The sequence below is a fragment of the Gobio gobio genome, assembly GCF_949357685.1.
Source record: "Gobio gobio genome assembly, chromosome: 23".
NCBI lineage: Eukaryota > Metazoa > Chordata > Actinopteri > Cypriniformes > Gobionidae > Gobio > Gobio gobio.
The window spans coordinates 30,923,647-30,950,916 of NC_137119.1; the positions used below are offsets into that span (position 1 = coordinate 30,923,647).

Below are 27,270 nucleotides of genomic sequence, written 5' to 3' on the forward strand. Positions count from 1 at the left end.
AGGTGGTCTTTCCAACTTTCCTTCTCTTTCTCTCCCAAGGTGCAGAGCATCTGCAATAGCGTGCGGTTGAATCTTTCTGCAGGATTGCCCTGGGGGTGATACGGAGAGGTTCTCGAGTGGGCGACACCAGCTAATTGCCTGATAGTTCTGAAGAATTCATTATCAAACTCTCGACCCTGGTCATGGTGTAGTTTGGCCGGGTATCCAAATCTGGGAATGAAATCATTGAAAAGCCTGTCAGCAGCCATCTTACCAGCCTTGTTCCTGGTGGGGTAGGCTTGCACGAATCTGGTAAAGTGATCCACTACTACCAGTATATACTCGTATCCACCTCTCAAGGGCAAATGCACACCAACTCAAGGGGCGAATTTGATGTAATACTTCCCATTGGTGCTCTTTCATGGGTGGCTGGCTTCTTCTATTTAATGCAAGAGCACTTCCTGGTCACATACTCCCCTATCTCTCTCAGCGGGTTGGGTACCAAACTCTGTACTTTTAAGGGCACCGACCGAATTACGTCGGTACTACCGAGTACCAATTAACATTAAATCAATCGGTACCAAATTTCGCGTGTTTCCATCTCTGCCATCTCATATGAGGACATGAACGCACGAACGTCGTCTCCAGAGCCACTGAGAGTCACTTTATGAGCATTTTATCGTGTCATTTGAGAAAAACTACAGTCATATCATAAACACAGAAACTCAAAGGAACGGCAACCCGTCAAAATAAAAGTCCGGTTTATCTTGACAAATACATCACTGTTGTACAGTAGAAATTAGATATGTCTCAATTAATAATACTAACACAAATGTAATAATAATAATCAAAAAAAAATTTTAAGTAATAAATTAAAACGTTTCTGTTTTAATGTTTTAATTTTAACCGTATAAAGCTCAGTTGTGCAGCACTTTGTTTGACAAAAAAAGTTTAATTATATTAAAAGATAAATTAAATGTACGTCTTATGTCTTCATTTGATTACCAGAAAATACACAGCACATAATTTGTGGGAAATCTTTTCATAGAAATTAAATTAAAAAGAAAAAAAAAATATGGTTGTTTTTATTAATTAAATTTAAGTACCTAGTAGCCTACTATCTAGTAAACATTACAGTATACAAACATCACAGACAATGGCAGACAGAGACCAGGGCAGCTTTGGCATAATGTCAATAACACTTCTATAAATGACTTACAGGTTATTTATAGTTATTGATGTAAATCCCTAAAGTACCGAAAAAAGGTACCGTTGGGTACCGGTACCGATACCGGTTAAAATGTGAACGGTACCCAACCCTACTCTCTCTTCATGAAAGGCCAGTAGAATCGCACCCTCGCTAGGCTCAGAACTTTTTAAACGCCAACATGGCACATGTTGTTATGCAGCTGGGTGAGTACTGTTTGTTTGTAGGTGGCGGGCAGGACCAGCTGTTGTCGACCTGCACTTTTCCTGTAGAGAAGGTCATTATCTATGTGTAATCTGCTCCACTCTCTTAACAGCCTCCTTGCGTATGTGTCCATTCTCTCTTTGTCATCCTCTGTTAGTGGTGTGTCGTTTTCCTTCAACGCCACTACTTTCCCAATAGCGGGGTCTTTTCTTTGTTCCGTTACAAGCTCATCATGACTGACTTCCGGCAGAGGCTCAACTTGAGGTTGGCGGTGGGATGTTAAGTTGAGGGCTGCCACCCAGGCCACATCTCCTTGTTGTGCTCTCCGGCTTCCTTCCTCAGACAGCACATACTGCCTCCTCGGATATCTCCTCTGAACACCCAGCCATGAAGGTGTCAATGTCCTGGAGACAGCGTGATAAGGTGTCAGCATCGATGTTAGTTTTGCCTGGCCGGTATTTGATATCAAAGTTGAAATCGGCCAGTTGCCCCACCCACCGGTGACCCACTGTGTTGAGTTTGGCAGTACTTAGAATGTATGTGAGGGGATTATTGTCTGTGAAGACTGTGAAATGCGGGGCGTAGAAACTTCTCACATATCGCCCACTTCAACGTGAGAAATTACAGCTTTCCACTGTGTAGGTGGTAATTTTGTTCTGCTGATATTGTTGAAGTTTAAATTAGAGTTCTGATCCCCAACCTGACCACCATGCACTTTGAAGTCTCTGCACTGCAGGTAGGAGAGGTCCTTCTGTATTACTGGTCTCTTGGCGATCATCTGTGGCATACAGTGTAACTCTGTCTCACCCTGGTGGGTGTAAGTTGTGATGGGGCCTCTGTAAATGCATGTCGTCGCAGTTTCTCACCCAGATCTTTATACGCTTGTCTCAGTTCTTCTAATGACTGTGTTGTTGTATCGGTATGAGTGTGAGAGTGAGGTTTTGTGTGCATAATTGTGTTGTAAGGATGAGGATGAGATTATGATGCAGGGTTTAGGATTGACTAGGTGAATAGGTGTAACGTGTGTGCTACTATCACTCAATGTACCCACAGGAAGATTAACAGGATCAACAGCATTAATGATTCTACTTATCAAATAATTTAAAACCAACAACTGACCCATACCCTCATCCGCGATGACCACAGGATCAGTGTGTCGCCCTCTGGTAAGTAGCGTGCGCTGGTCTCAGGTTCAGCAGTGCGGCTCCTAAGCGAGGTTGAGATCCCTTTTCTCTTTGGTCTCCCTCCCCGGACACCCACGGGTCGACTTCTGGCCTGCAGCAAGGTCTTGTCACCTTGGTTGCGTGATCCTAGTATCTCTGGATCAGCTCCCCCTGGTTGTGATGAGGAGAGATCCCGGACGAGCCCCCACAGTTTGTTACAAGTTTCAAATAGCAAAACTGGAGTAACAAATTATTTTTTGACCGGGGTTCACTATTCTCAGCTCTCCTAGATGATAGCCCTGGAAAACAGGATCATAGAATCAGAGAGTGAAAGAACGAACTGCCATCTTCATCTCCATATCTCCGTATGAGAGAAGACGGAATGCGTCTGTCACCTTGGCACCGCAGTGCACCGCTACCCGCCCTTTGGTTCCGCTTCTTTGGTTCCCCCCTACATTAATATTGTCCTACACAATGAAAGTGGCAATTTTAATAAACGCTGCGTGTTATCACAAACACATATCATATAAACACTAAATTGTGTTACCACATAAGGGTGTATCACATATACCTAGGCCTACACTATGCAAATTTGTTATTTTTATGTTTATTTCTGCTTTTGTCTTTGATATGTTTTGTCCCACATTCATTTGTTTATTTGCTAGCCAAGAAAACATGGGTTGACACTTAAATTTTTTAAAATTTTGTTTTAATTATGCTTCCACAAACAAACAAGGTAAAAAATTAAATCTCTGAATAACAACATTTGCTGAGCCTTCGGTTGAGCATAGCCAGTAACAAAAAGGAAAAATCACAATAAAACAAACAAACAAATCATTAAAAAACAATTAATAAAACCTACAAATTTAAATCAAAAGGGGTGTTTTAAATTAATTTATATTCATCAAAAATAGAACTCAATTTGAGGGTTTTTCTGGTTTTTAACAAATTTTATAGATATGTACAAGAGTTTAAGCTCATTCATCCACTGGTTTGTTTAAATCTAAAGTTGGGTTTAGATTTAAACCAACTGCACTTATGAATGAAAAACTTTCCAAGACATAATGAGAAATTAATAACAAAGTCAAACTCTTTGTTTTCCAGACAAACCTAATTAACTTCACAGTGAGGGGTGGGAGTTCAACCTCCCTAGACCAGGGGTTTTCAAACTTTTTTTGTGTGTGGACCACTATTTGTAATCAAAAGATTTTGCGGACCTCCTCATAATAAAATATGTCTACACACAGTCCTACCTGAATTAATCCGCACCTCTAAATAGGCTTACTAGCACTAAAACTATAACTAGTCATCACATGTCCCAAGAGCCAGTTTCCGTGTCCAGGGATCGGGTCGTCTAGGCCCCCGCCTTCGACTGCTGCCCGATTCGCTTTGCACCGGCCCCTTACGGTCCCTCCCGTGAGTGGTGGGCCCACGGGAAGGTGTCCCCACGTCGCTCCTTCGGGCTGAGCCCGGCCAGACCCCGTGGGGGAAGGCCCGGCCACCAGGCGCTCGCATACGAGCCCCAACCCCAGGCCTGGCTCCATGGTGGGGCCCCGGCTGCGCCATACCGGGCGACGTCACGTTCCTCCTTCTTTTTGTCATCATAAGGGGTTTTTGAACTGCTCTTAGTCTGACCCGTCACCACAGTCGGAAAAGGGTGGCTTGCCCACTCCAGGTTGGTGGAGAGTTCCTGCCCCAAGTGGAGGAGTTTAAGTATCTAGGGGTCTTGTTCACGAGTGAGGGGAGGATGGAACGGGAGATTGACAGACGGATCGGTGCAGCTTCTGCAGTAATGCGGTCGATGTACCGGTCTGTCGTGGTGAAGAAAGAGCTAAGCCGTAAGGCGAAGCTCTCGATTTACCGGTCAATCTACGTTCCTACTCTCACCTATGGTCATGAGCTTTGGGTCATGACCGAAAGGACAAGATCCCGGATACAGGCGGCCGAAATGAGCTTTCTCCGCAGGGTGGCTGGGCGCTCCCTTAGAGATAGGGTGAGAAGCTCAGTCACTCGGGAGGAACTCGGAGTAGAGCCGCTGCTCCTCCACATCGAGAGGGGACAGCTGAGGTGGCTCGGGCATCTGTTCCGGATGCCTCCTGAACGCCTTCCCGGGAAGGTGTTTCAGGCATGTCCAACCGGGAGGAGGCCCCGGGGAAGACCAAGGACACGCTGGAGGGACTATGTCTCCCGGCTGGCCTTGGAACGCCTCGGTGTCCCCCCGGAAGAGCTAGAGGAAGTGTCTAGGGAGAGGGAAGTCTGGGCATCTCTGCTTAGACTGCTGCCCCCGCGACCCGGCCCCGGATAAGCGGAAGAAGATGGATGGATGGATGGATGGATGGATGGATAGTCATCACATCAGTACAACAGGCTTGTTAAAAGAAAGTTTACTGCACACAACAGCTGCCACATATTTAATTTATTTATTTACTCAAGCTTATTAAAAGAAAGTTTACTGCACACAACGGCTGCCACATATTTAATTTATTTATTTACTCAAGCGCCCGAGGGCATAATCAGGTTAATTTGAACAACAGGCTTATTTCCATAGCAATGGAAAAGAACACTTGGATAGTCAACATTTCAAAACCTTTGGCATTTCTGAAAAAAACATTCTTAAAAAAACATTTCAGAAACACGAGATCAAGAAACTAAATGGAAATTAAAATAACATGTCTTATTCATTCCATTTATAAATATTTTGTTTCATAAAACTGCTTATAAAGGCTATGTGTGTGATGTGATAATGATAACACATTTAATGAAAACAGTAGGCCTACTCCAGGTAAAAAAAATAAATAAAAAAAAGTAAACTTTTTTATCATCTGTCTAATATAGGCCTATATTAAACAACCAAATAAATGCTCACCTAATGTGATGGATGATGTTGCTTTGCAGACGTCAATTTCTGGATGTCAGGTTCAATTGATGACAGCCTCAATCTGAGATCTGATTCAATATTAAGTCTGTTCCGATATTTTGTCTTCAACATGACCAGGGATGAAAATTCTGATTCACAGAGGTAAGTTGTTGGAAAAGGCACAAGCCACTTCAGGGCTTTGTCGGACAGCTCGGGGTATTCTGTGGCAACTTTCAGCCAAAAAGCATGCAGGCATTTCTCAAAAAAGTAAATTTTTAAAGCACTGTCACAGGACAGTTCGGCCAGGCTGTCTTGCTCTCTGGAGGTGAGGTTTGTCAGGATGTAGTCACCCAGGGTGGCAAACGGATTTCTTATCCAATTCGCTGTTGTGTCGGGGGTTGGGAAATAAATCCGTATCTGAGTTTTCAGCAGGTGCAGGTGCTGTCTGATATCATCTTGCACAGCACTTGAAAGGTGTGTGTCTGAGCTGGCTAAAAAATCTGAAAGATTTGGAAATGAGTCATAGTTTGCCTCCTCCACGAGCTTGGCCCACATCCCCATCTTCTTAATTGCGGCTTCAACTTTGTCTTGCGTATGAAAAAGAGTAACCGACTTCCCCTGTAGGCTCCTATTTAGTCCATTCAAGTGCTCAAAAATGTCAGACAGATATGCCAACTTGCAAAGCCAGTCTGCATCATTGAATCGACCAGAAAGGTCAAACTTTGTGTCAAGAAGAAACAGTCTCACCTCATCTCGCAACTCGTGAAGCTGTGCAAGCACCTTCCCTCTTGACAGCCACCAGACCTCGGTATGGAGCAGCAATGGTCGGTGCTCACTGCCCATCTCATCACATAAAACTGAAAATAATCTGGAATTCAGTGGGCGGGCCTTGATAAAATTGACAGTTTTTACTGCTTCATCCAGAACAGTTTTGAGATCAGGTGGTATTCTTTTAGCTGCAAGAGCCTCTCTGTGGATGCAGCAGTGGATAGATTTTGCTTGCGGAGGAACTGCTTGCACACGTTTAACAAGGCCACTGTGTTGGCCTACCATGGCTGCTGCCCCGTCTGTGCTTATTCCCACACATCTTGACCAATCAATCCCATGTTCTGTGATGAAACCGTTCAACATGTCAAAAAGTGCCTCTGCGGTTGTGCGTGTCTGCAAAGGTTTACAAAAGAGAAATTCCTCCTCTATTTCTCCATTGTATTCATATCTTACGTAGGCGAGCAGGTTGGCAAGGTTCGCCATGTCCGTGGATTCGTCCAGCTGAAGAGCAAAAGATCGACTGGCTTTGATCCGCGATATTAGCTGGTCGTTCACATTGCTGGCCATCTCCTCGATTCTGCGCTGCACAGTGTTGTCTGATAATGGAATCAAGTCCATTTGCTTTCGTGCTTTTTCACCCAGCATGATACACACAGTCTCTTTAATTGCTGGTATAGCACCACCTCCTACCGGAGTGTATGTGGCATCCCTTTTTTCACTATGATTCGGGACACCCGGTGCGAGACTTCTACTCCTTTAGCTGTAGCGCTACCTGAGAAGGCGATTCTATTACTTAATTGCTTGTGCGGTATTCCTGGAGCTTGCTTTTGAAAAACGCGACTGGCTTGGACTTAAATTCCCCATGCCTGGTTTCCAAATGCCGGCGAAGATTTGATGGTTTCATGCTCTCGTTAGCCAGTGCCTCGTAGCCGGTGTAGCTGAAACCTAATGCTAAATAGCTTTTGCAGTATTTTCTCTTCACCTTTCTTTTCTTAGTTTTTTTATGATGAATCTGGCTCATAGATGCATCTGATCCGAATCACTGTCAATCTCTTCATTTTTTGTAACTTCTGCCTCTGTCTCTTTTCTCTTCAGAGAACCTGTTGCTATCCACCGATCCATAACGGCACTGAACTTGAACGTTACGGCCGAGCGCCACTAGCCTATTTTAGTAATCGCACAATAACTTGACAATTTAATACAAATGTTATATCAATATAGGCCTACATTTTCATTTTACTTTTTATTTTTTTTATGGGAATTTCTTGGTAAAATGAAGGTAAAAAATATACATATTTATATAATATATTATTTTTTTTCTTTTATTTTGCCTTTCCACAGACCACCTGCAGTACCCTCACGGACCACAGTTTGGGAATGACTGCCCTAGACCATAACCAGTTCTGGAAATTGCCTACTCTGTGGATTAGTTGCTGTTCTCCACTAGATGGCACACATTCTCTTGCTGTAACAATAGTAGAAAGCAAAATATTTAACCCAAAAACGAAAATTCTCTTATAACTGTCAAAATATCTGTATGCTGATCTCCTTTTTCCATTCCATTACAGTCATTGGGGACTAAATCTTGCAACCCTTTAAATGTACTCAAAAGCAAAGGTATCATTATAGTATCTATATAGTATCTTTCCTGTAGCTCAAACAGTAGAGCGTGGTGCTAACAACGCCAAGGTCATAAGTTCGATTCCCAGGGAAAGCAAGAACTGACAAAATGTAAAGAACTTGTACCTTGAATGCAATGTAAGTCGCTTTGGATAAAAGCGTCTGCCAAATGCATAAATGTAAATGTAAATGTAGTATCCCACAGAAGAGAGAAAGTAATACTGATTTGTAATGACACAAGGATGAGTAAATAATGACATAATTTGGCTGAACTATTTCTTTAATGAATCAGCTTTTCAATAATTACACTCCAAACTGTTACAGAGCAAAGGCTGGATGTTTGTGTGAAAGTAAACAGTTTCTTTTTTTTTTTTTTTTTTCAAAGCAATTAAGTGAAACATTGTTAAATGAAACATTAACATAATTTAATGGTGCTTTTTTGCTTAAATAAACATACATAATATATATTCTCTTTTTATAGAAAGATGGATTGATAAATAGATAGATTTGCGGCATCTTCTAGGCATCCATTGGCTCATTCCTCATCTCCTTCAGACCTGGAGAAAACATGAGATGAGTTTTTCTTATCAATGCATAAGCATCAAATTTACGATGTCATATTAATATAGGGTCGTACCTATTAGTCTGAGTCGAATCCAACTCAACAACTTTTATCTGTGTAATCTGCAGGACAGATATACAGTATCACTGAAATGAACTCAATTTCAGGCATATAAACCTCTGTGAAACTGCACTGTGTAGAGAGAGAGCTTACATTACAGCATCCACACACGGACTCAGAGCATTCTGATGCCTGTATCCAATCAGTTTAACATCAGGAGGGATTCTTCCCTTCGACACCTCCTTACAGCAGGTCACTCCAACTCTAGTGGGCCGACGATCTTAAAGAGAGACAGAGACTGAAATCTCTAACATACATGCACAATGCATATTGTATACAGTATGTGTGAAAACAAGACGATCTTGATCTTGATAAGGGCTCCATCAAAGGAAACAAAACCATGCTAAACCCAATCTACAGTAATGGATTCACCATCATTAAAGAGATAATCCACCCCAAAATGAATGAGTAAAATATCTGGAAATTTTAATTTTGAAGTGAACTAATCCTTTAAAAGATACTGCCACTGCTGGCATTTCCTCAATAGCTCCTCTATATTAGAAGTGAATTTTTGTCAAAAATTGTTCCCCGGTACTTGTATTCTTCGACAATCTCTATAGGCTTCCCATGAATAACAGTGGTGACTGCCATAGCCATCTGCCTCTGCTTATTAGAAAAGGTTACAACCATCTCTTTCGTTTTATTTACGTTAAGTTCCAAACGAGAGTTGTCACACCACTCCACAAATTCCTGAAGAGCTGGGCCATGAGGCTGTTGAGGGCCTGATAGCAGAGACAGTAAGACGGTGTCATCGGCAAACTTAATTAGACTAATATTAGATTGGGTGCACCTACAATCATCAGTACACAGAATGAAGAGCAGCGGGGAAAGGACACAGCCCTGTGGAGAGACAGTTGAAGTATAAAGGAGTTCAGAAAAGATGTTGTTGACCAGCACTCTCTGAGACCTATTGGTCAGAAAGTCAGTTACCCAAAAAATCAGCTGGTCCTCCAAATGAAAACAACTGATAAGTTTCTCAGCAAGAATATGTGGCTGTAGCGTATTGAATGCCAAAGGAAAATCGGCGAACAAAAATCTAGCTGTGGTATTAGAAGACTCAAGATACTTATGGACAATATGTCTGATGAACACTTTTGCATCATCCACCCCTCTGCCTGTGCGATAGGCAAAGTGAAGTGGGTCCAACTGCAAATCAGTTACTTTAGTGATGTAGTTTTTAATAATCCTCTCCATTGCCTTCATTAAAAGAGTTGTGAGAGCAATGGGCCTCAGGTCGTTTAAGGCATTGATGGAACTTGGTATCGGAATAACGGTGGAATGTTTCCACAGCTGAGGGACAACACCACTGGCCAGGGAGTTCTGAAACAGTGTCTGAAACACACCTGCTAACTGCTCCTCACAATGTTTTAAGGCTTGGCCTCAGACAGTATCCGGCCCTGGTCCAGATTTAACGTTGGTCTTGAGAGCTTGCACAACCTCCGCTATACTTATGGTTTTAAAGTAAGAAATGATTGTTTCCACTTGAGTGCTATTATCTGTCTCGAATCTGGTGTAAAAAGAATTGTGGTCATTTGAAAGCGATGTTAAACTGCTACCTGCGACGGTGCGACCTGAACGTGCTTGCGAGCAGTGGGAGCAATATTAACTGCTGACACTGCTGACCCTACGGAGGTTCCCCTGAGTAAATAAAGATGCCAAGGAGAAAAGGTGTCTTCGTTCCTGACAGAGGACCTCTTGCACACATTCATAAACATCAACCACACGCAAAACCAGTAGTTTCTGATCATAGTTTATTTGTAGTTTCAGATTGCACTCGTACAAATCAGTCTGAAATTCACTCAGACTTGCGTCATCCTTCTTGACACAGGAGTTAATGACACAAGTCTATTACCAGTACACTGAGTGAAATATATTTCAATGTGAAATATAATATATAAATGAATCATTTATTTATAACACATTTGTTCTAAAAAAGTTTCACTAGAATTTTGTTTGAATAAATTGAGAACTGTCACTGTCAAATTGCACTACATCATATGTATTCAACAACATCATTTTTAAACATAAAAATGCATAATCCATTAACCGTCACTTGAAATATTTTCAAAATACAACAGTGAAATTTCTTAAAATATAAAAATAATGAACTACTACTATGTGTTCTCACTATGAGTTACTTTTAGACATTCATGATTCATGAGCTGTCAGCTGATTGGGCAGATCCTCCCACATGAGTGACATCACTAATAGATGATGTTGTTGGTGTGGAAGTCAGGCTTTGTTTCTTCGAGCTCTGCTATAAAACAAAACAAAAAAATGTTAATACAAGATTGCTATAAATATTTAACAATGTGAACACTTTATAAGATTTCTATGTTGTTTATTTTTTTGTTGTGCTTTAATTATTGGGTTTAACTTACACAAACTGAATAACTTTCTTCTGCACCCGTGGATTGCTAGGATCATAGCAGAACTCTCCTCGTTCAGTCTCGATGCTGTCAAAGAGAGTGAACATTTGAAAACACTGAAATAAACAATCTGCAATTTTGCATAGTTTCCTTAGAGAGAAACTGAGATTCTTACATGATGGCCATCACACATGGAGGATTTTCGTATTGTCTCCTGACACTGATGATTGGTTCATTCAGATCTGCTGAGGAGACGGCAATACAGCACCCTTTTCCCACCTTATGTTCAGGATGTGCTGAGACTGAAGAACAAAGTAAACCTCAATATTCTGCATCGTTCCATCAGATAGAACAATATACAAACATTTCAAAGCACTTTACCTGTTATAGTCCAGATCACAGATGCAAAAAACACAACAGCCAAACTCCTCATGAGGATCCTTTGTTTCTCCATCGTCACAGTCGATCTTCAACTCTCACTTCTTGTGTCTGAGAGAATTTATTCAAGACTCTTGCTAGTTCCCCTTAAATAGTCAATACAGCGGAACTTCAACTGCATGGGCTACATCCTGTCTATTTGCGGACACATTTATTTTTGTAGATGATTTCATCGTTGGTCTTCAATATATCTGACTTTCCTAGTAGTTTAGTTTCCCTTTCATCATGGTAGGTGTAAAAGTCATCTGCTAAATTAATATATGTAGATGGGGAATCTCCGTTAGAAGAACAATTTGATTATACTTAATTTCCCTTACGAAAAAGAAGTATACTTCAAGTTGATTTTATGAAGTATACTTAAGTAATATTCAAGTATATTTTTAAGTATATTTTATGTAGTAAGTATACTAATATCAATGTGTAATAGTGGTAAACTTGTAAGTGTACTATTTCAATACTGCGGGCTGGGACTAAATTGGCCCACTTTTAGTATATAAAAGTATACATTTAAGTGTACTATAAGTGTAACAGTAGTAAACTTTAAGTGCACAACTAGGTTTCTCATTTGTACTGCATCTGTACTACAAGTGAACTTAATACAAGTAGTCAATTTTTTAGTTTATGAAAGTACATTTGAAGTGTACTCTCAGTAAACTACTAGTTTAATAGTTTTATACCTCAAGTATACTTGTACGTTTTCAAGTGAACATAATATTTTACTTATAGTTTACTATTTATATATTATTTTTGCACTTTCAGCATACTACTATGTTCAAATATATTATTTTTTATACTTGAAATATACCTTTAACTGTACTTTAACTAACTTCATACATCCTTTTTATCAACACTTGAATGTTGGTAAGTTAAAGAAAGGCAACATTTTAAACAAAAATCGCATTTTTTGTCAAAGACTTTGTCCGGATCAGATTCAGAACGATGATCAAAACACAGGTGGAGTAGATTGTGTCCATCAACACCACCAAAGCTTCACAGTCATTTCCTCTTTATGTGTTCGACATTTCATTTGGTAACATTAGGGCAGTTTGGATTTACATGCTGTTTAATGTTTGATGATCGCATTATTTTACATTTGCATGAGCAATCTTCTATCACTTGTTTCAGCTTCTTCTTCACCTGTGTTTTGACCCCCCCCCCCCCACCGTATAACAGTGAAAACATGGATAGATGGAAAATTCAGTCAGTGAAAGAGTACAGTACATTTTAAGTTAATTCCTATGTACACTACCAGTGGACTTGTCACAGGGTGTTTTGGTGTTGGTTCATGTTCATGTTTCATGTTTTCAGTCTATCATGTTCACAATCATCTCCTGGTTTAGTAGTCAGGGCACTGATCAAGACATAAGTCAATGGGCTGACTCCCTGATCAGTGCCCGAACTACTGAACTAGGGAGCTGATTGAGACGCACCCTGAGTGTCATGTTCACAGTCTTGTTTCCTGGTCTTGTCATGTGACTCCCATGCCCTCATGTGATCTTGTGTCTTGTTCTGTCATTGGTTCATTGTTTGATCACTGGTCACAGGTGTCACTTGTCTTGTCATTAGTCTCTGTGTATTTAAGCCCTCATGTTTGCCGTGTGTCTTTGTCTGATATTGATCGTGTAACCACTGATGTGGACACTGATGTGGGGGGGGGGGGGGGTACATTGAGGCCACGAAGGCCACGCCTCTGTGGCCCCCTGAACTGCCGTTACCGCTATGGTCCCTTGATCTGCCTGATCCACCATGGCATCCCACACCACATGGTCCAGGTCTGCCCACGCCACAGGGTCCAGGTCCGCCCACGCCTCAGGGTCCAGGTCCGCCCACGCCTCAGGGTCCAGGTCTGCCCACGCTCCCAGGCCCGTCCTTGTTGCGCCTGGGTCTGCGTCCGGTGCCCCTGAACGGGCCTGGCCCTCCATCCCTCTGCCAAGACCACCCCCTCAAGACTGTTTTTGGTGTTTTGGTTATGTTTGGGCGTCTGGGGCTGCCCATAGAGGGGGGGGATCTGTCACAGGGTGTTCATGTTCATGTTCATGTTTCATGTTTTATGTTTATCATTTTCACTGTTATGTTTCTGAGTGTCATGTTCACTGTCTTGTTTCCTGGTCTTGTCATGTGACTCCCATGCCCTCATGTGATCTTGTGTCTTGTTCTGTCATTGGTTCATTGTTTGATCACTGTTCACATGTGTCACTTGTCTTGTCATTTAGTCTCTGTGTATTTAATGTAAACTATGTAAAAAAGGTATATTTAATAGGCTACTCAATCAAAAGATTAAACACTATAAGCCAAGTATACTTTTCACTATACGTTTTTTATTTTTAATTGTCAGTATAAGTATAATTAAGTGCAATTTTAAATATATTTCTGAGAAGTATATAAAAAGTAGACTGAAAGTATAATTTCTTATTTTTTTAGTTTAAAAGAATAGAACACAAATAAACTTCTTTTTCATAAGGGTTGCTGACAAGTCAGTGTATCAAAAAGTGTTTTTTATTCTATGATTCAAATAGATTTTATCTTGTTACATTGACCAGTTGTCCATTTAAATGAAGCAAAAAAGGAAGCAAGAGCTGGTGTTCTGTTAGTTTGCCTAAGAGGTTTGTTGGGGAGTTTTGCTAGTTGGTGGGATGGTGTGGGTCAAGTTTTTCCATTTCACAATATTCTCATACTCAGATTCTCCATAGCTGTTAAATTCTTCTGAAATGCAAGACACTGTCATCCTTTATGGACAGATTTGAACAAATTCACTAGTGAAAGGCCATATAATATATAAAAACTAAACTAAATATAAACTAATTAATATATTAAAACATAATAAAATGAATTGGATATTCACAGAACAAAAACTGGTTATATCCATTAATATGTTTCTGTATAATTGTGTTCTTATTTAAAGGTTGTTCAAGAACCAATGACCGGCACCAGGACTGGACTCACAATAGTGTTCAGGTCTAATATCAGCCTTTTTATTAACGACGATTGGACAATGGCTGAAGTTATTTATACACCACTGAGTAATATTTTTTGAATAATAAATACATCTTTTATGCTCATTTACACATTAGATTGTTTTTGAATTGTCACATACAATGTTAAAACAAGTTTAGTCAATGCTATATAAAGGAAATATTCTGCAACTTTAAAAATCTAATCTTGGCGTCACCTGAGGCCCGTTGCACAAAAGTAGAATTAAGACATCCAGGATAAATGACTGAGCTGAGCTCAATGAAGCCAAAACAAGTGCATCCAGGCTTAATTGGTTGCACAAAGACCAAGCCAGGATGAGCAGACACGGATTCATCAAGCCAGGTTAAACCAATCTTGGATAGGTGCGCGCTCACGGCTCACTCAAATAGACCCGCCACCGATCACAGATTCACTGATTCACCATGGCAACTAGAGCGGCGTACTTTTCCCCGTTGGAGGCACAAATCCTCATGGAGGCATACGAGGAGGTAAAAGACATAATTAAGAAGAAAGGCAACACCGCCACAGTGATAAAGCAAAGAGAAAAAGTATTGCAGACCTCCTGAATGCGTAAGTAGTGCACAATTACACACTCACCGCTCCGCTGAAACATCACAATTACAATCCAAATAGTTCATTCACATCTCCAAAAACACAGTTGCACTCTGATTATGAAACAGTTAAACTTTTAATTGAAATGGACAACAGATATGAGTGAAATTGTGTAAAGTAACCCCATCACACTGTGGCTTTGATAAATTATAATCAAAGGCTTACATAATTACTACGCTCAGTAGTACAGTTTAATCTTAGCCGTTTTACTCTGCTTCTTATGCTGTCCACCGATTTTTTTTTTTTTGGCCTCTTATGATGTTTGTGCTGTATACTTGTGCTGTGTGTCATACAAGCTTGCAGGGAGGCTACTGCTTCCATTCATTTGTCTGTTCAGTTGATGTGTATGGATTTGTCCTGCATTTATTTCAGTGTGCAGACAAGCGGGGTGTGTTTTTTATATATAAATATATTTATATATATATATAATCTCTATCTTTGAATGTGTATTTATCCTTTTGTTGTATTGTGTGACTGTGTGACTTCAGTTTCGAAAGGAGCTGATGGTTTACCTGCTTTGTTTTATCCTTATTCAATAAAGGAACCTAATGTTACACTTTGTGTTTTTATATTTATATGGAATGTGTATTTTATACGACCGAGTATTAGGGCCACACTGAGGAAGAAGGAAAAAGTCATACATTTATGAGGCTGGTTCTTTCTGCGGAAAAGATGTATATTCTTTTTACAGTCCTGATACTTATGACAATGTGACGCTGATGTGCCAAAAGATTAAGTATGTCCTTGTTTGTGAAACCATACTGAAGAACAATTCCACGAAATGCCCCACAGCTGTCATTTTAACAACCGTCTTCCTCTAAAACAACGGGTTACAATTTTATGACGTAATTTTTCGAAGTCTGTGACTTTTCTTTTTTTTCCTCTGTGGCCCTAATATTCTATCATTTTTATATATAGCCTTATAGTCTATGGGAAACCGTAAATTATCTAATGATAGCAACATCATCTAAAAATCATAATTTATCCAAAATTATTGAAATTATGATCACAAACGTTTAAATAATGACAGTGGGTCTAGTTATATGTGATAACAATGTGTAGTGGGCAGTGGAATAACTATTGGTTTCCGTTTGTGGTGACTGCTGACTGACATAAGGGATGAGATTAAATAGATCCTGGAATTTAGCCTGGTCTGGAGCAGGCTAGCTCCACAGAATAAATCTCCATGGTAATTTATACCATAACATCCAACTGCCACCCTATCCAGCTTTAGTGCAACCGGATCACGGATAAATTGAGCCAGGATCACCAAGATATCCCGGCTTAATCCCTTATCCTAGTTTTGTGCAATAGGCCTCTGTTGTCTTTATCTCTCAGCTCTGATATTGTTTTCTTTTTGATAGCCCATATGGTATCGTAAATTCATCATTCATTGCTGTCAGTCATGATGGTGATTTATAACCACACTTACTGTAGCACTTTACCACAATGAACCACTAGTGGGAGAAATGTGCTGTTGTATCTGCGCTACAGGCCACAGCATCTCCATAGAACACACTGTGAAGTGTTTATCGGTTGGTGAACGTAGACTGGGTAGACCAAGCCTGATCTGAAAAACACTAAAACACTAAAAGTAGCTTACCATGTTATTACGTTTTTTAAAGGTCCCATGGCATGGATTTTTTTATTTTATAATGTATGCTGAGGTGTACTTATATTGTTAGTATGATTTTTACATCATAAAATGTCATAATTTAGAAATAAAAGGCATTTTTTCTATACTGATGTTTGCCCTCTGGCTGAATGCCCTGTTTCAAGGGGCGTGTCTGCTGTGAGACTTCAATAAAAACGCCCACTGTTGTGATTGGCTGACATCTTTGCATTTGAAATGAGTATTAGATCTTGTAGCGGAGGGGGCGTGGTTTAACGAGGTCTACGAGGCACGAGCCTGCTGCCAGAGAGACGGATGGACCTGAGTTCACTTCTCATCAGTTCTCTCAGCACGTCTCAGTTCAGTGAACTGTTGTAGTTACTAGCATATACTTCAGGTTATTAGTTTATTTCTAGTCGGAGGGGCTGTCACTCATGTCAGAAAGTTAGTAACTTTAGTAAATTATGGATCAGCGCTGACTCGAGACGCGAACCGTTTAGAACGATTCAGTCCGATTTGGTGAACTGGTTTGACCGGTTCACTAAAAAGAACCGGTTCAAAAGAATGATTCGTTCGCGAACCAGACATCACTAATGGACCAGAGACGGAGCGATTGCTAACAAAGTTATATTGTAACTACTGAGTTGTGAGAGCGCTTATTAGTTTATTTTGTTTTTATCTGAGAGTTTTTAATAAACACGAGTCCCAGTCACGCTGAGCCCGTCTTCCTCCTTGTTCTACCAACTTTTGTAACACATGTAATGTCCCATTACAGCTGTTGAGATGCACGAGTTTGAGAAAGTATTGCCAAACTTTCACCAGCATGTCTCCTGTCCCACACGAGGAGCAAACACACTGGATCATTGCTACTCTCCGTTTAAGAACGCCTACAAAGCTCGTTCACAGCCAGCTTTTGGCAAATCGGACCATGCCGCCATTTTCCTCACACCGGAATATAAACAAAGGCTCGTTCAAGAGCCCCCGGTGAGGAGGGAAGTCAAACGCTGGTCATCCCATTCAGAGATCACGCTACAGGCAGCTCTTGATGACGTCGACTGGGACATGTTCCGCGCGAGTTCTGAAGACGTCAGCGAGTTCACAGAAGTAGCGCTCTGCTTTATTAACACACTGACAGAGCAAGCCACACAAACAATAACTATAACGTCCTTCCCTAATCAGAAACCGTGGGTGGACAGTTCAATTCGCACTGCAGTAAACTCGCGCACCACCGCTTACAATGCCGGTCTCCTAACGGGGGATATGAGGGAGTACAAAGCTTCATGTTACGCCCTCCGGCGCGCCGTTAAAGCCGCAAAACTCCGCTATAAAGACCGAGTGGAATCTCATTTCCAACTCAACGACTCCCGGCGGATGTGGCAGGGACTGAGGACCATCTGTGCTTTTGGAACTAAATCCTCTGCAGAGGTGAGAGCTGATCCGTTGCTGGTGAACGAGTTAAACTCTTTCTACGCTCGCTTTGATGGTAATCGCGGCAGCGCGACTCCGGCGAGTGACGCGTCAGAGAGAGTCCCTCAGAGCAGCAACGGTCACGTGATCTCTGTCTCGGAGGACGAGGTTCGGAGGGCACTCAAACGTGTGGATGTCAGGAAAGCTGCTGGGCCGGATGGTATTTCAGGTCGTGTTCTGCGGTCCTGTGCTGATCAGCTCGCAGGGCTCTTTACATCCATATTCAACGAGTCCCTTGCTACATCTGTTGTCCCCACCTCCTTCAAACGATCCTCCATCATCCCTGTACCTAAGATCAGTAAACCCTCTTGCCTAAATGACTATCGTCCAGTGGCTCTCACATCTTTAGTCATGAAGGTCTTTGAGAGACTCATTAAAAACAACATTTGCTCCTCCATTCCTGACACTTTGGACCCTCTTCAGTTTGCCTATCGTCCCAATAGATCGACTGAAGATGCCATTTCTCACGTCCTTCACTCCTGCCTCACTCACATCGACAGCAAAAGTGGGAACTATGTCAGGCTGCTATTTATTGACTATAGCTCAGCCTTTAACACCATAGTTCCCATTAAGCTAACACACAAACTCCTGGATCTAGGCCTGAATTCTTCTCTCTGCCTCTGGATTGAAGATTTCCTCACTGGCAGACCCCAGGCGGTGAGAGTAGGCCAGTTCACCTCCACCTCCATCACCCTGAGTGTTGGAGCTCCACAGGGCTGTGTGCTGAGTCCCCTGCTCTACTCTCTCTACACCCATGACTGTTTGTCCACACACAGCTCCACCTCGATCATCAAGTTTGCTGATGATACTGTTGTCCTGGGTCTCATCTCCAACAACAATGAGACGGCATACTTGGACGAAGTGGAGCAACTGACATCATGGTGCCAGGACAACTGTCTCTCTCTGAATGTTAACAAGACCAAAGAACTGATTGTGGACTTCAGGAAGAGACAGCATCGGTCATACTCCCCTCTCATGATCAGCGGGACACCGGTAGAGAGAGTGAGCAGCTTCAAATACCTGGGTGTGAACATCTCCGAGGATCTGACCTGGACTACACACATCCAGACACAGGTGAAAAAAGCCAGGCAAAGACTGTACCACCTGCGCCAGCTGAGGAAATTCAGGGTTTCACCAGCCATCCTGAAAACTTTCTATCGAGGGGCGATAGAAAGTGTCCTGACTCAGTGCATCACAGCGTGGTACGGGAACAGCACCAGTCACGACTGCAAAGCCCTGCAAAGAGTGGTGCGCTTATCCGAGCGCATCTCAGGCTCAGCTCTCCCGTCTCTGCAGGACATCTACACCAAACGCTGCAGAGGTAGAGCTACTAAAATCATCAGAGACATTAATCACCCTGCAAACTCTCACTTCACCCTGCTGCCATCTGGTAAGCGCTTCCGTAGCCTGATGGCAAAGACTGAAAGACTCAGGAGGAGTTTCTTCCCCCAGGCCATCAGACTCCTGAACTCAGTCACGTGACTTCACTTCACCCCGCACACGCATAAACATACAGTTTTTTAACATTAACATCCACATACTGCAATTGCACTGCACTTTACGTTCCTATTGTTACTGCGTAACAACCTGTAATAAACCTTGCACATTATACTTCTTTTATATATACATATTATATTTTATGTTAACCACTTATTTTTAAGTCTACAGTTTATCTCACTTATCATATCCACATATTTTTTATATTTTTATTTTTATCTTATTTCCTATTTTTATCTTTTACTTGATTTATTTATAATTCTACTTATGTTAATACTTTTTATTCTAATTTTATTCTATTTCTATTTTAATTTCTTGTAACTGTTATTTGCACTGTCCATGGAGCGGACCTGTTTACATTTCACTGCCAGTTGTATATTGTGTATATAACTGTGTATGTGACAAATAAAACTCTTGAATCTTGAATCTTGAATCTTGAGTTATGAGTAAGTGTAGATATTTTCCTATCATATGAAAAGCTTCAGTGACGCGCATTGAGTACACAGCGCAAACAAAGACACAACAGTGCAGTAATCGAATGTAATCCAGTTTATTGTGGGGATAGCTGGCTAGCCTAGCCCGGAGACCCTCATGCTTACCCCCTTCTGCTTAATCCCGCGCCACGTATGGTGCCTCCGCTGTGGGCCAGATGCAGTACTGGGGGTCGGTGATGTTGAAGGCCGACCGGTCAGTGCAGCCCGAGCTTCGGCGTGCGTGAGGTTTATCTCTAAAGATGTGGCTCTGCCGATGTTGAGCAGAAACTCACGACTGTATGCACATTTTAGAACAGATAGACGCGACGAGGACGTACAAAAACACTGACTCACAAGATAGAAAACACGAAAACACCATTCTGTCGGGAGAGAGAGTAGCCGCAACGTGTGAACGAATAATAAAGTTCTGTGTGAACTTGAATAAGTAGCTACACATCAGAAATCACTGATCACAGATCAGAAGGAACTGACAAAAGACTTCTGTTTTCATTTGTACATCCAAACACTGAGAAACTGCCAGCATTCACTCGTTCACAAGCCATGATCTCTCGTGGACAAACAAATATGGCGCTCGCATGGGCGTGCCAAATTCTCTTGGTGGAGGAAAGGGAGGTAACCGTTCCTGTTATGATGTCAAAATTCAAGATCACCTCATTTGAGCTGTCATTTTCTCAAAGGCAGAGAAAGACAGCCAGAACTCGGTTTACACTGATCAACATTTCTAGCCACTTGGGGACAATATTCAGGCTAGGGGAACTCATAATAATGTTGAAAAACCTCATAAAATGAAAATTGAATGCCATGGGAGCTTTCATGACACTGAGAATTATGATATAGGCCTATTAAAGTACAATGTCACATGACTGCTAAAGTAGGCTATTTAAAGAAAAAAAAGAAAACATTTGAGGAGCTGTCATTAATAAGACTTTTAGATACGCCTATTTGCAGCCCATATTACATTAATATAATATAACTTCCCAATTTTTGAACGTCTTGATTGGGGATGTGTGTATATGTTACATGTTTCAAATAGCGAAACTGGAGTAACAAATGATTTTTTGACCGGGGTTCACTATTCTCAGCTCTCCTAGATGATAGCCCTGGAAAACAGGATCATAGAATCAGAGTTACCACATAAGGGTGTATCACATATACCTAGGCCTACACTATGCAAATGTGTTACTTTTATGTTTATATCTGCTTTTGTCTTTGATATGTTTTGCCCCACATTCATTTGTTTAGTTGCTAGCCAAGAAAACACGGGTTGACACTTTAATGATTATTTATTTTTTTAATTATGCTTCCACATACAAACAAACAAACAAGGTACAAAATAAAATCTCTGAATAACAACATTTGTTTAGCCTTCAGTTGAGCATAGCCAGTAACAAAAAGGAAAAATCACAATAAAACAAACAAACAAATCATTAAAAAACAAATCATAAAACCTACACATTTAAATCAAAAGGGGCTTTTTAGAGTAATTTATATGCATCAAAAATAGAAATCAATTTGAAGGCTTTCTGGTTTTTAACAAATTGTATAGATATGTAAAAGAGTTTAACCTCATTCATCCACTGGTTTGTTTAAATCTAAAGTTGGGTTTAGATTTAAACCATCTGCACTTATGAATGAAAAACTTTCCAAGACATAATGAGAAATTAATAAGAAAGTCAAACTCTTTGTTTTCCAGACAAACCTAATTAACTTCACAGTGAGGGGTGGGAGTTCAACCTCCCTAGACCATAACCAGTTCTGGAAATTGCATGACCTACTCTGTGATTAGTTGCTGTTCTCCACTAGATGGCACACATTCTCTTACTGTAACAATAGTAGGAAGATAAATATTTCACCCAAAAACGGAAATGTTCTTATATCTTTCAAAATATCTGTATGCTGATCTCTTTTTTCCATTCAATTACAGTCATTGGGGGACTAAATCTTTCAACCCTTTAAAAGTACTCAAAAGCAATAGTATCATCCCACAGAAGAGAGAAAGTAAAACTGATGTCACTTGTAATGACACAAGGATGAGTAAATAATGACATAATTTGGGTGAACTATTTCTTTAATGATTCAGCTTTTCAATGATTACAGTCCAAACTGTTACAGAGCAAAGGCTGGATGTTTGTGTGAAAGTAAACACACACACACACACACATAAAGTGCATTTTAATTTTAAAGAAGATAAAGCAAAGCAATTAAGTGAAACATTGTTAAATGAAACATTAACATAAGCTAAAAGGGTATTTAATGGTGCTTTTTTGCTTAAATAAACTTACATAATTCTCTTTTTATACAAAGATGGATTGATAGATAGATTTGCGGCATCTTCAGGGCTCCATTGGCTCATTCCTCTATCTCCTTCAGACCTGGAGAAAACATGAGATGAGTTTTTCTTATGAATGCATAAGCATCATCCAATCAGTTTAACATCAGGAGGGATTCTTCCCTTCGACACCTCCTTACAGCAGGTCAGTCCAACTCTAGTGGGCCGACAATCTGAAAAAGAGACAGAGACGGAAATCTCACTTGCACAATGCATACTGTATACAGTATGTGTGAAAACAAGACGATCTTGATCTTTATAAGGGCTCCATCAAAGAAAACAAAACCATGCTAAACCAAATCTACAGTAATGGAATCACCATCAGTAAAGAGATAATCAACCCCACCTTGAAAATTATGTCATCCTTTGCTCACCCTGATGTTGTTCCAAACATGTATGCATTTTTTTTCTTCAGCTGAACAAAAAACAAAATATTTGGAAAAATGTTAATAACCAAACAGTTTCGTTTCACATTGACTTCCATTGTTGATAATACCCTATTCCTCGTTTAGGACCGTGCAGAGCCTCTGAAGCCCTTTGAATCTGCATTGATTTGGACCTTCAACATTTTGGTTGCAATGGATGATGGGGAGAAAAATCCTGGAATATTTTCCTCAAAAAACGTCATTTCTTTTCGACTGAAGAAAGAAAGACATGAACATCTTGGATGAGATGGGGTGAGTAAAATATCAGGAAATTTTCATTTTGAAGTGAACTAATCCTTTAAAATATACTGCCGCTTTTGGCATTTCCTCAATATCTCATCTGTATTAGAAGTGAATTTTTGTCAAAAATTGTTCCCAGGTACTTGTATTCTTCGACAATCTCTATAGGCTTCCCGTGAATAACAGTGGTGACTGCCTAGCCATCTGCCTCTGCTTATTAGAAAAGGTTACAACCATCTCTTTCGTTTTATTTACGTTAAGTTCCAAACGAGAGTTGTCACACCACTCCACAAATTCCTGAAGAGCTGGGCCATGAGGCTGTTGAGGGCCTGATAGCAGAGACAGTAAGACGGTGTCATTTTGCAAACTTAATTAGACTAATATTAGATTGGGTGCACCTACAATCATCAGTATACAGAATGAAGAGCAGCGGGGAAAGGACACAGCCCTGTGGAGAGACAGTTGAAGTATAAAGGAGTTCAGAAAAGATGTTGTTGACCAGCACTCTCTGAGACCTATTGGTCAGAAAGTCAGTTATCCAAAAAATCAGCTGGTCCTCCAAATGAAAACGACTGATAAGTTTCTCAGCAAGAATATGTGGCTGTAGCGTATTGAATGCCAAAGAAAAATCGGCAAACAAAAATCTAGCTGTGGTATTAGGAGATACTTATGGACAATATCTGTGATAAACACTTTTGCATCATCCACCCCTCTGCCTGTGCGATAGGCAACTGAAGTGGGTCCAACTGCAAATCAGTTACTTTAGTGATGTAGTTTTTAATAATCCTCTCCATTGCCTTCATTAAAAGAGTGGTGAGAGCAATGGGCCTCAGGTCGTTTAAGGCATTGATGAAACTCTTTTTTTTTGGTATCGGAATAACGGTGGAATGTTTCCACAGCTGGCCAGGGAGTTCTGAAACAGTGTCTGAAACACACCTGCTAACTGCTCCTCACAATGTTTTAAGTCTTGGCCTCAGACAGTATCCGGCCCTGGTCCAGATTTAACTTTGGTCTTCTTGAGAGCTCACACAACCTCCTCTATACTTATGGTGAGAGCAGAGTCACCAGGTTTTAAAGTAGAAATATTTGTTTCCACTTGAATGCTATAATCTGCTATTGCATCTGGTGTAAAAAGAATTGTGGTTATTTGAAAGCGATGTTAAACTGCTACCTGCGACGGTGCGACCTGAACGTGCTTGCGAGCAGCAGGAGCAATATTAACTGCTGCCATGTTCTTAAGACCCTGAAAGACCCTATGGAGGTTCCCCAGAGTAAATAAAGATGCCAAGGAGAAAAGGTGTCTTCGTTCCTGACAGAGGACCTCTTGCACACATTCATAAACATCAACCACACGCAAAACCAGTAGTTTCTGATCATAGTTTATTTGTAGTTTCAGATTGCACTCGTACAAATCAGTCTGAAATTCACTCAGACTTGCGTCATCCTTCTTGACACAGGAGTTAATGACACAAGTCTATTACCAGTACACTGAGTGAAATATATTTCAATGTGAAATATAATATATAAGCTAATAATTTATTTATAAAACATTTGTTCTAAAACAGTTTCACTAGAATTTTGTTTTAATAAATTGAGAACTGTCATTGTCAAATTGCACTACATCATATGTATTCAACAACATCCTTTTTAAATATAAATATGCATAATCTATTAACCGTCACTTGAAATATTTTCAAAATACAACAGTGAAATGTCTTAAAATATAAAAATAATGAACTACTACTATGTGTTCTCACTATGAGTTACTTTTAGACATTCATGATTCATGAGCTGTCAGCTGATTGGGCAGATCCTTCCACATGAGTGACATCACTAATAGATGACATTGTTGGTGGTGGCGTGGAAGTCAGGCGTTTGTTTATTAGAGATCTGCTGTAAAACAAAACAAAACAAAAATTGTTAATACAAGATTGCGATAAATATTTAACAATGTGAATACTTTATAAGATTTCTATGTTGTTTATTTTTTTGTGTGTGCTTTAATTATTGGGTTTAACTTACACAAACTGTTTAACTTTCTTCTGCACCCGTGGATTGCTAGGATCACAGCAGAACTCTCCTCGTTCAGTCTCAATGCTGTCAAAGAGAGTGAACATTTGAAAACACTGAAATAAACAATCTGCAATTGTGCATATTTTCCTTAGAGAGAAACTGAGATTCTTACATGATGGCCATCACACATGGAGGATTTTTGACTTGTCTCCTGACACTGATGATAGTTTCATTCAGCTCTGCTCTGGAGACGGCAGTACAGCATGTGTTCACCTTCTGATCAGCAGCTGAGAGTGAAGAACAAAGTAAACCTCAATATTCTGCATCATTCCATCAGATAGAACAATATACAAACATTTCAAAGCACTTTACCTGTTATAGTCCAGATCACAGATGCAAAAAACACAACAGCCAAACTCCTCATGAGGATCCTTTGTGTCTCCATCGTCACAGTCGATCTTCAGCTCTCACTTCTTCTGTCTGAGAGAATATATTCAAGACTCTTGCTAGTTCCCCTTAAATAGTCAATACAGCGGAACTTCAACTGCATGGGCTACATCCTGTCTATTTGCGGACACATTTATTTTTGTAGATGATTTCATCGTTGGTCTTCAATATATCTGACTTTCCTAGTAGTTTAGTTTCCCTTTCATCATGGTAGGTGTAAAAGTCATCTGCTAAATTAATATATGTAGATGGGGAATCTCCGTTAGAAGAACAATTTGATTATACTTAATTTCCCTTACGAAAAAGAAGTATACTTCAAGTTCATTTTATGAAGTATACTTAAGTAATGTTCAAGTATATTTTTAAGTATATTTTATGTAGTTTACTAATATCAATGTGTAATAGTGGTAAACTTGTAAGTATACTATTTCAATACTGCGGGCTGGGACTAAATTGGCCCACTTTTAGTATATAAAAGTATACATTTAAGTGTACTATAAGTGTAACAGTAGTAAACTTTAAGTGCACAACTACGTTTCTCATTTTTACTGCATCTGTACTACAAGTGAACTTAACTTCTTAACCCGCACCGGTTCGTGGGCGGGGGGGTTGACGGAAGTGGGGGGGTGTGTACTTTTATTTACTTTTGTTTTATACAAAATATTCAATCAACTATCACAAACTACCGTAAATCCTCTAATATTGGCCTGTATTCCATTAGCGGCCGGGTCTCCAACATTGGCCGGTCTCGCTGTCACCGAAGGTAAATAAAGGCCGGTCTCTAATAGCGGCCGGGGCTATTATTAGAACCAACGTTTTTCTGGGCAGGCCTCAACATTATGCTTGCTTGTGATAGTAACATGCAAGTACCACAGGGTACTGGTCATGTCAATCACCCAGACATCCCAAGTCTCCCGCATATTTATAGCGGCTCCCTGATGCCCGCAAATTAGTAAAATTCTCCCGCAATCTAGAGCGAGCGAGCAAGAGCGCGCATGCGAGACACAAACTGTGCACACGCGCACGGCAGAGAGGGAGAGAGAGCGAGAAACCTTACGTGTGTGTGCTAGTGTGCACCTAATGAAGCGCATGTAAGACGGAGAGCGTCCTGATTGGCTTGTTTCGGTAAGTCAACCAATCAATTGTCAGTGTGGGCGGGCTTTTATCTCTTCTCCCGAACCGAATTAATCAGTTCAGTGTATTTAGAAACTGGAGCGCCATGGCAGAGGGAGAGTGCCCCAAAAAACGAAAGTATAAAGTATAAACATAATGACAATCTTGCACGCTCTACAGTTTGTAACTAACATGTTATGGTTGAGTTAAACAAGTTTCATTTCATGTGCATATTTTTCAGGTCGGCTAGTTGCCAAGGCTACATGAAAACAACAAACTCCTTAGACCTGTTTAAAGTTGCAATGAAATATAAATAAAAGCAGTTTATATAAATAGTATAAGCAGCTTATGTAAATAGTAAAAGTGATCTACATAATTTTAGGAGAGATACCTCCCTGAAATGACTTTTTTCAGGTTAGGATGTCTGATCACCTCTCTTGACTCGCACGTGAGACTTCAGTCACCGGGTCCGGTAGGCTAACGTTTACGGCGCGAGGATGAGAACAGACGTGCAGCTGAACATGAGGAGGACGAAGAGGAGCTGTACAATAATGAACTTGTTGTAGAGGCTGGCGCGAGTGATGAGGAGTTTACAGGGAGAGATGAAAAGGAGGAGGAAACTGAGGAGGACGAGGATTAAACAGAATTGGAGGATTTTTTTTTTTATAACTTCAAACCAAACGAGACAGGAATGGTTAAACTTTGGAGCGGTAAGGTGTATGTTGCCTTTTGTTATGAATCAATAACCTAATTATCACCGT

The 27,270-nt window shown here is 40.6% G+C and overlaps 1 protein-coding gene across 3 annotated transcripts; it reads right to left on the reverse strand.

Moving 5' to 3' along the window:
- Positions 1-10,215: 10,215 nt before the first annotated feature.
- Positions 10,216-25,431, reverse strand: LOC307119687 (uncharacterized protein). 3 transcript variants are annotated; one of them, XM_079806113.1, is made up of 4 exons: positions 11,231-11,340; positions 11,025-11,151; positions 10,862-10,936; positions 10,216-10,737 (listed from the first exon to the last, which is right to left on the reverse strand). In XM_079806113.1, the coding sequence occupies exons 1-4, from the start codon at positions 11,301-11,303 to the stop codon at positions 10,713-10,715; spliced, it is 300 nt and encodes a 99-aa protein (XP_079662239.1). In that variant the 5' UTR covers positions 11,304-11,340; the 3' UTR covers positions 10,216-10,712. The 3 variants fall into 3 exon arrangements, with proteins under 3 accessions (XP_079662239.1, XP_079662240.1, XP_079662238.1); XM_079806114.1 differs by lacking the exons at positions 10,862-10,936; positions 11,025-11,151; positions 11,231-11,340 and adding exons at positions 24,959-25,033; positions 25,122-25,236; positions 25,322-25,427 and having other exon boundaries at positions 10,614-10,737; XM_079806112.1 differs by lacking the exons at positions 10,216-10,737; positions 10,862-10,936; positions 11,025-11,151; positions 11,231-11,340 and adding exons at positions 24,301-24,829; positions 24,959-25,033; positions 25,122-25,236; positions 25,322-25,431.
- Between the last annotated feature and the right edge of the window lie 1,839 nt (positions 25,432-27,270).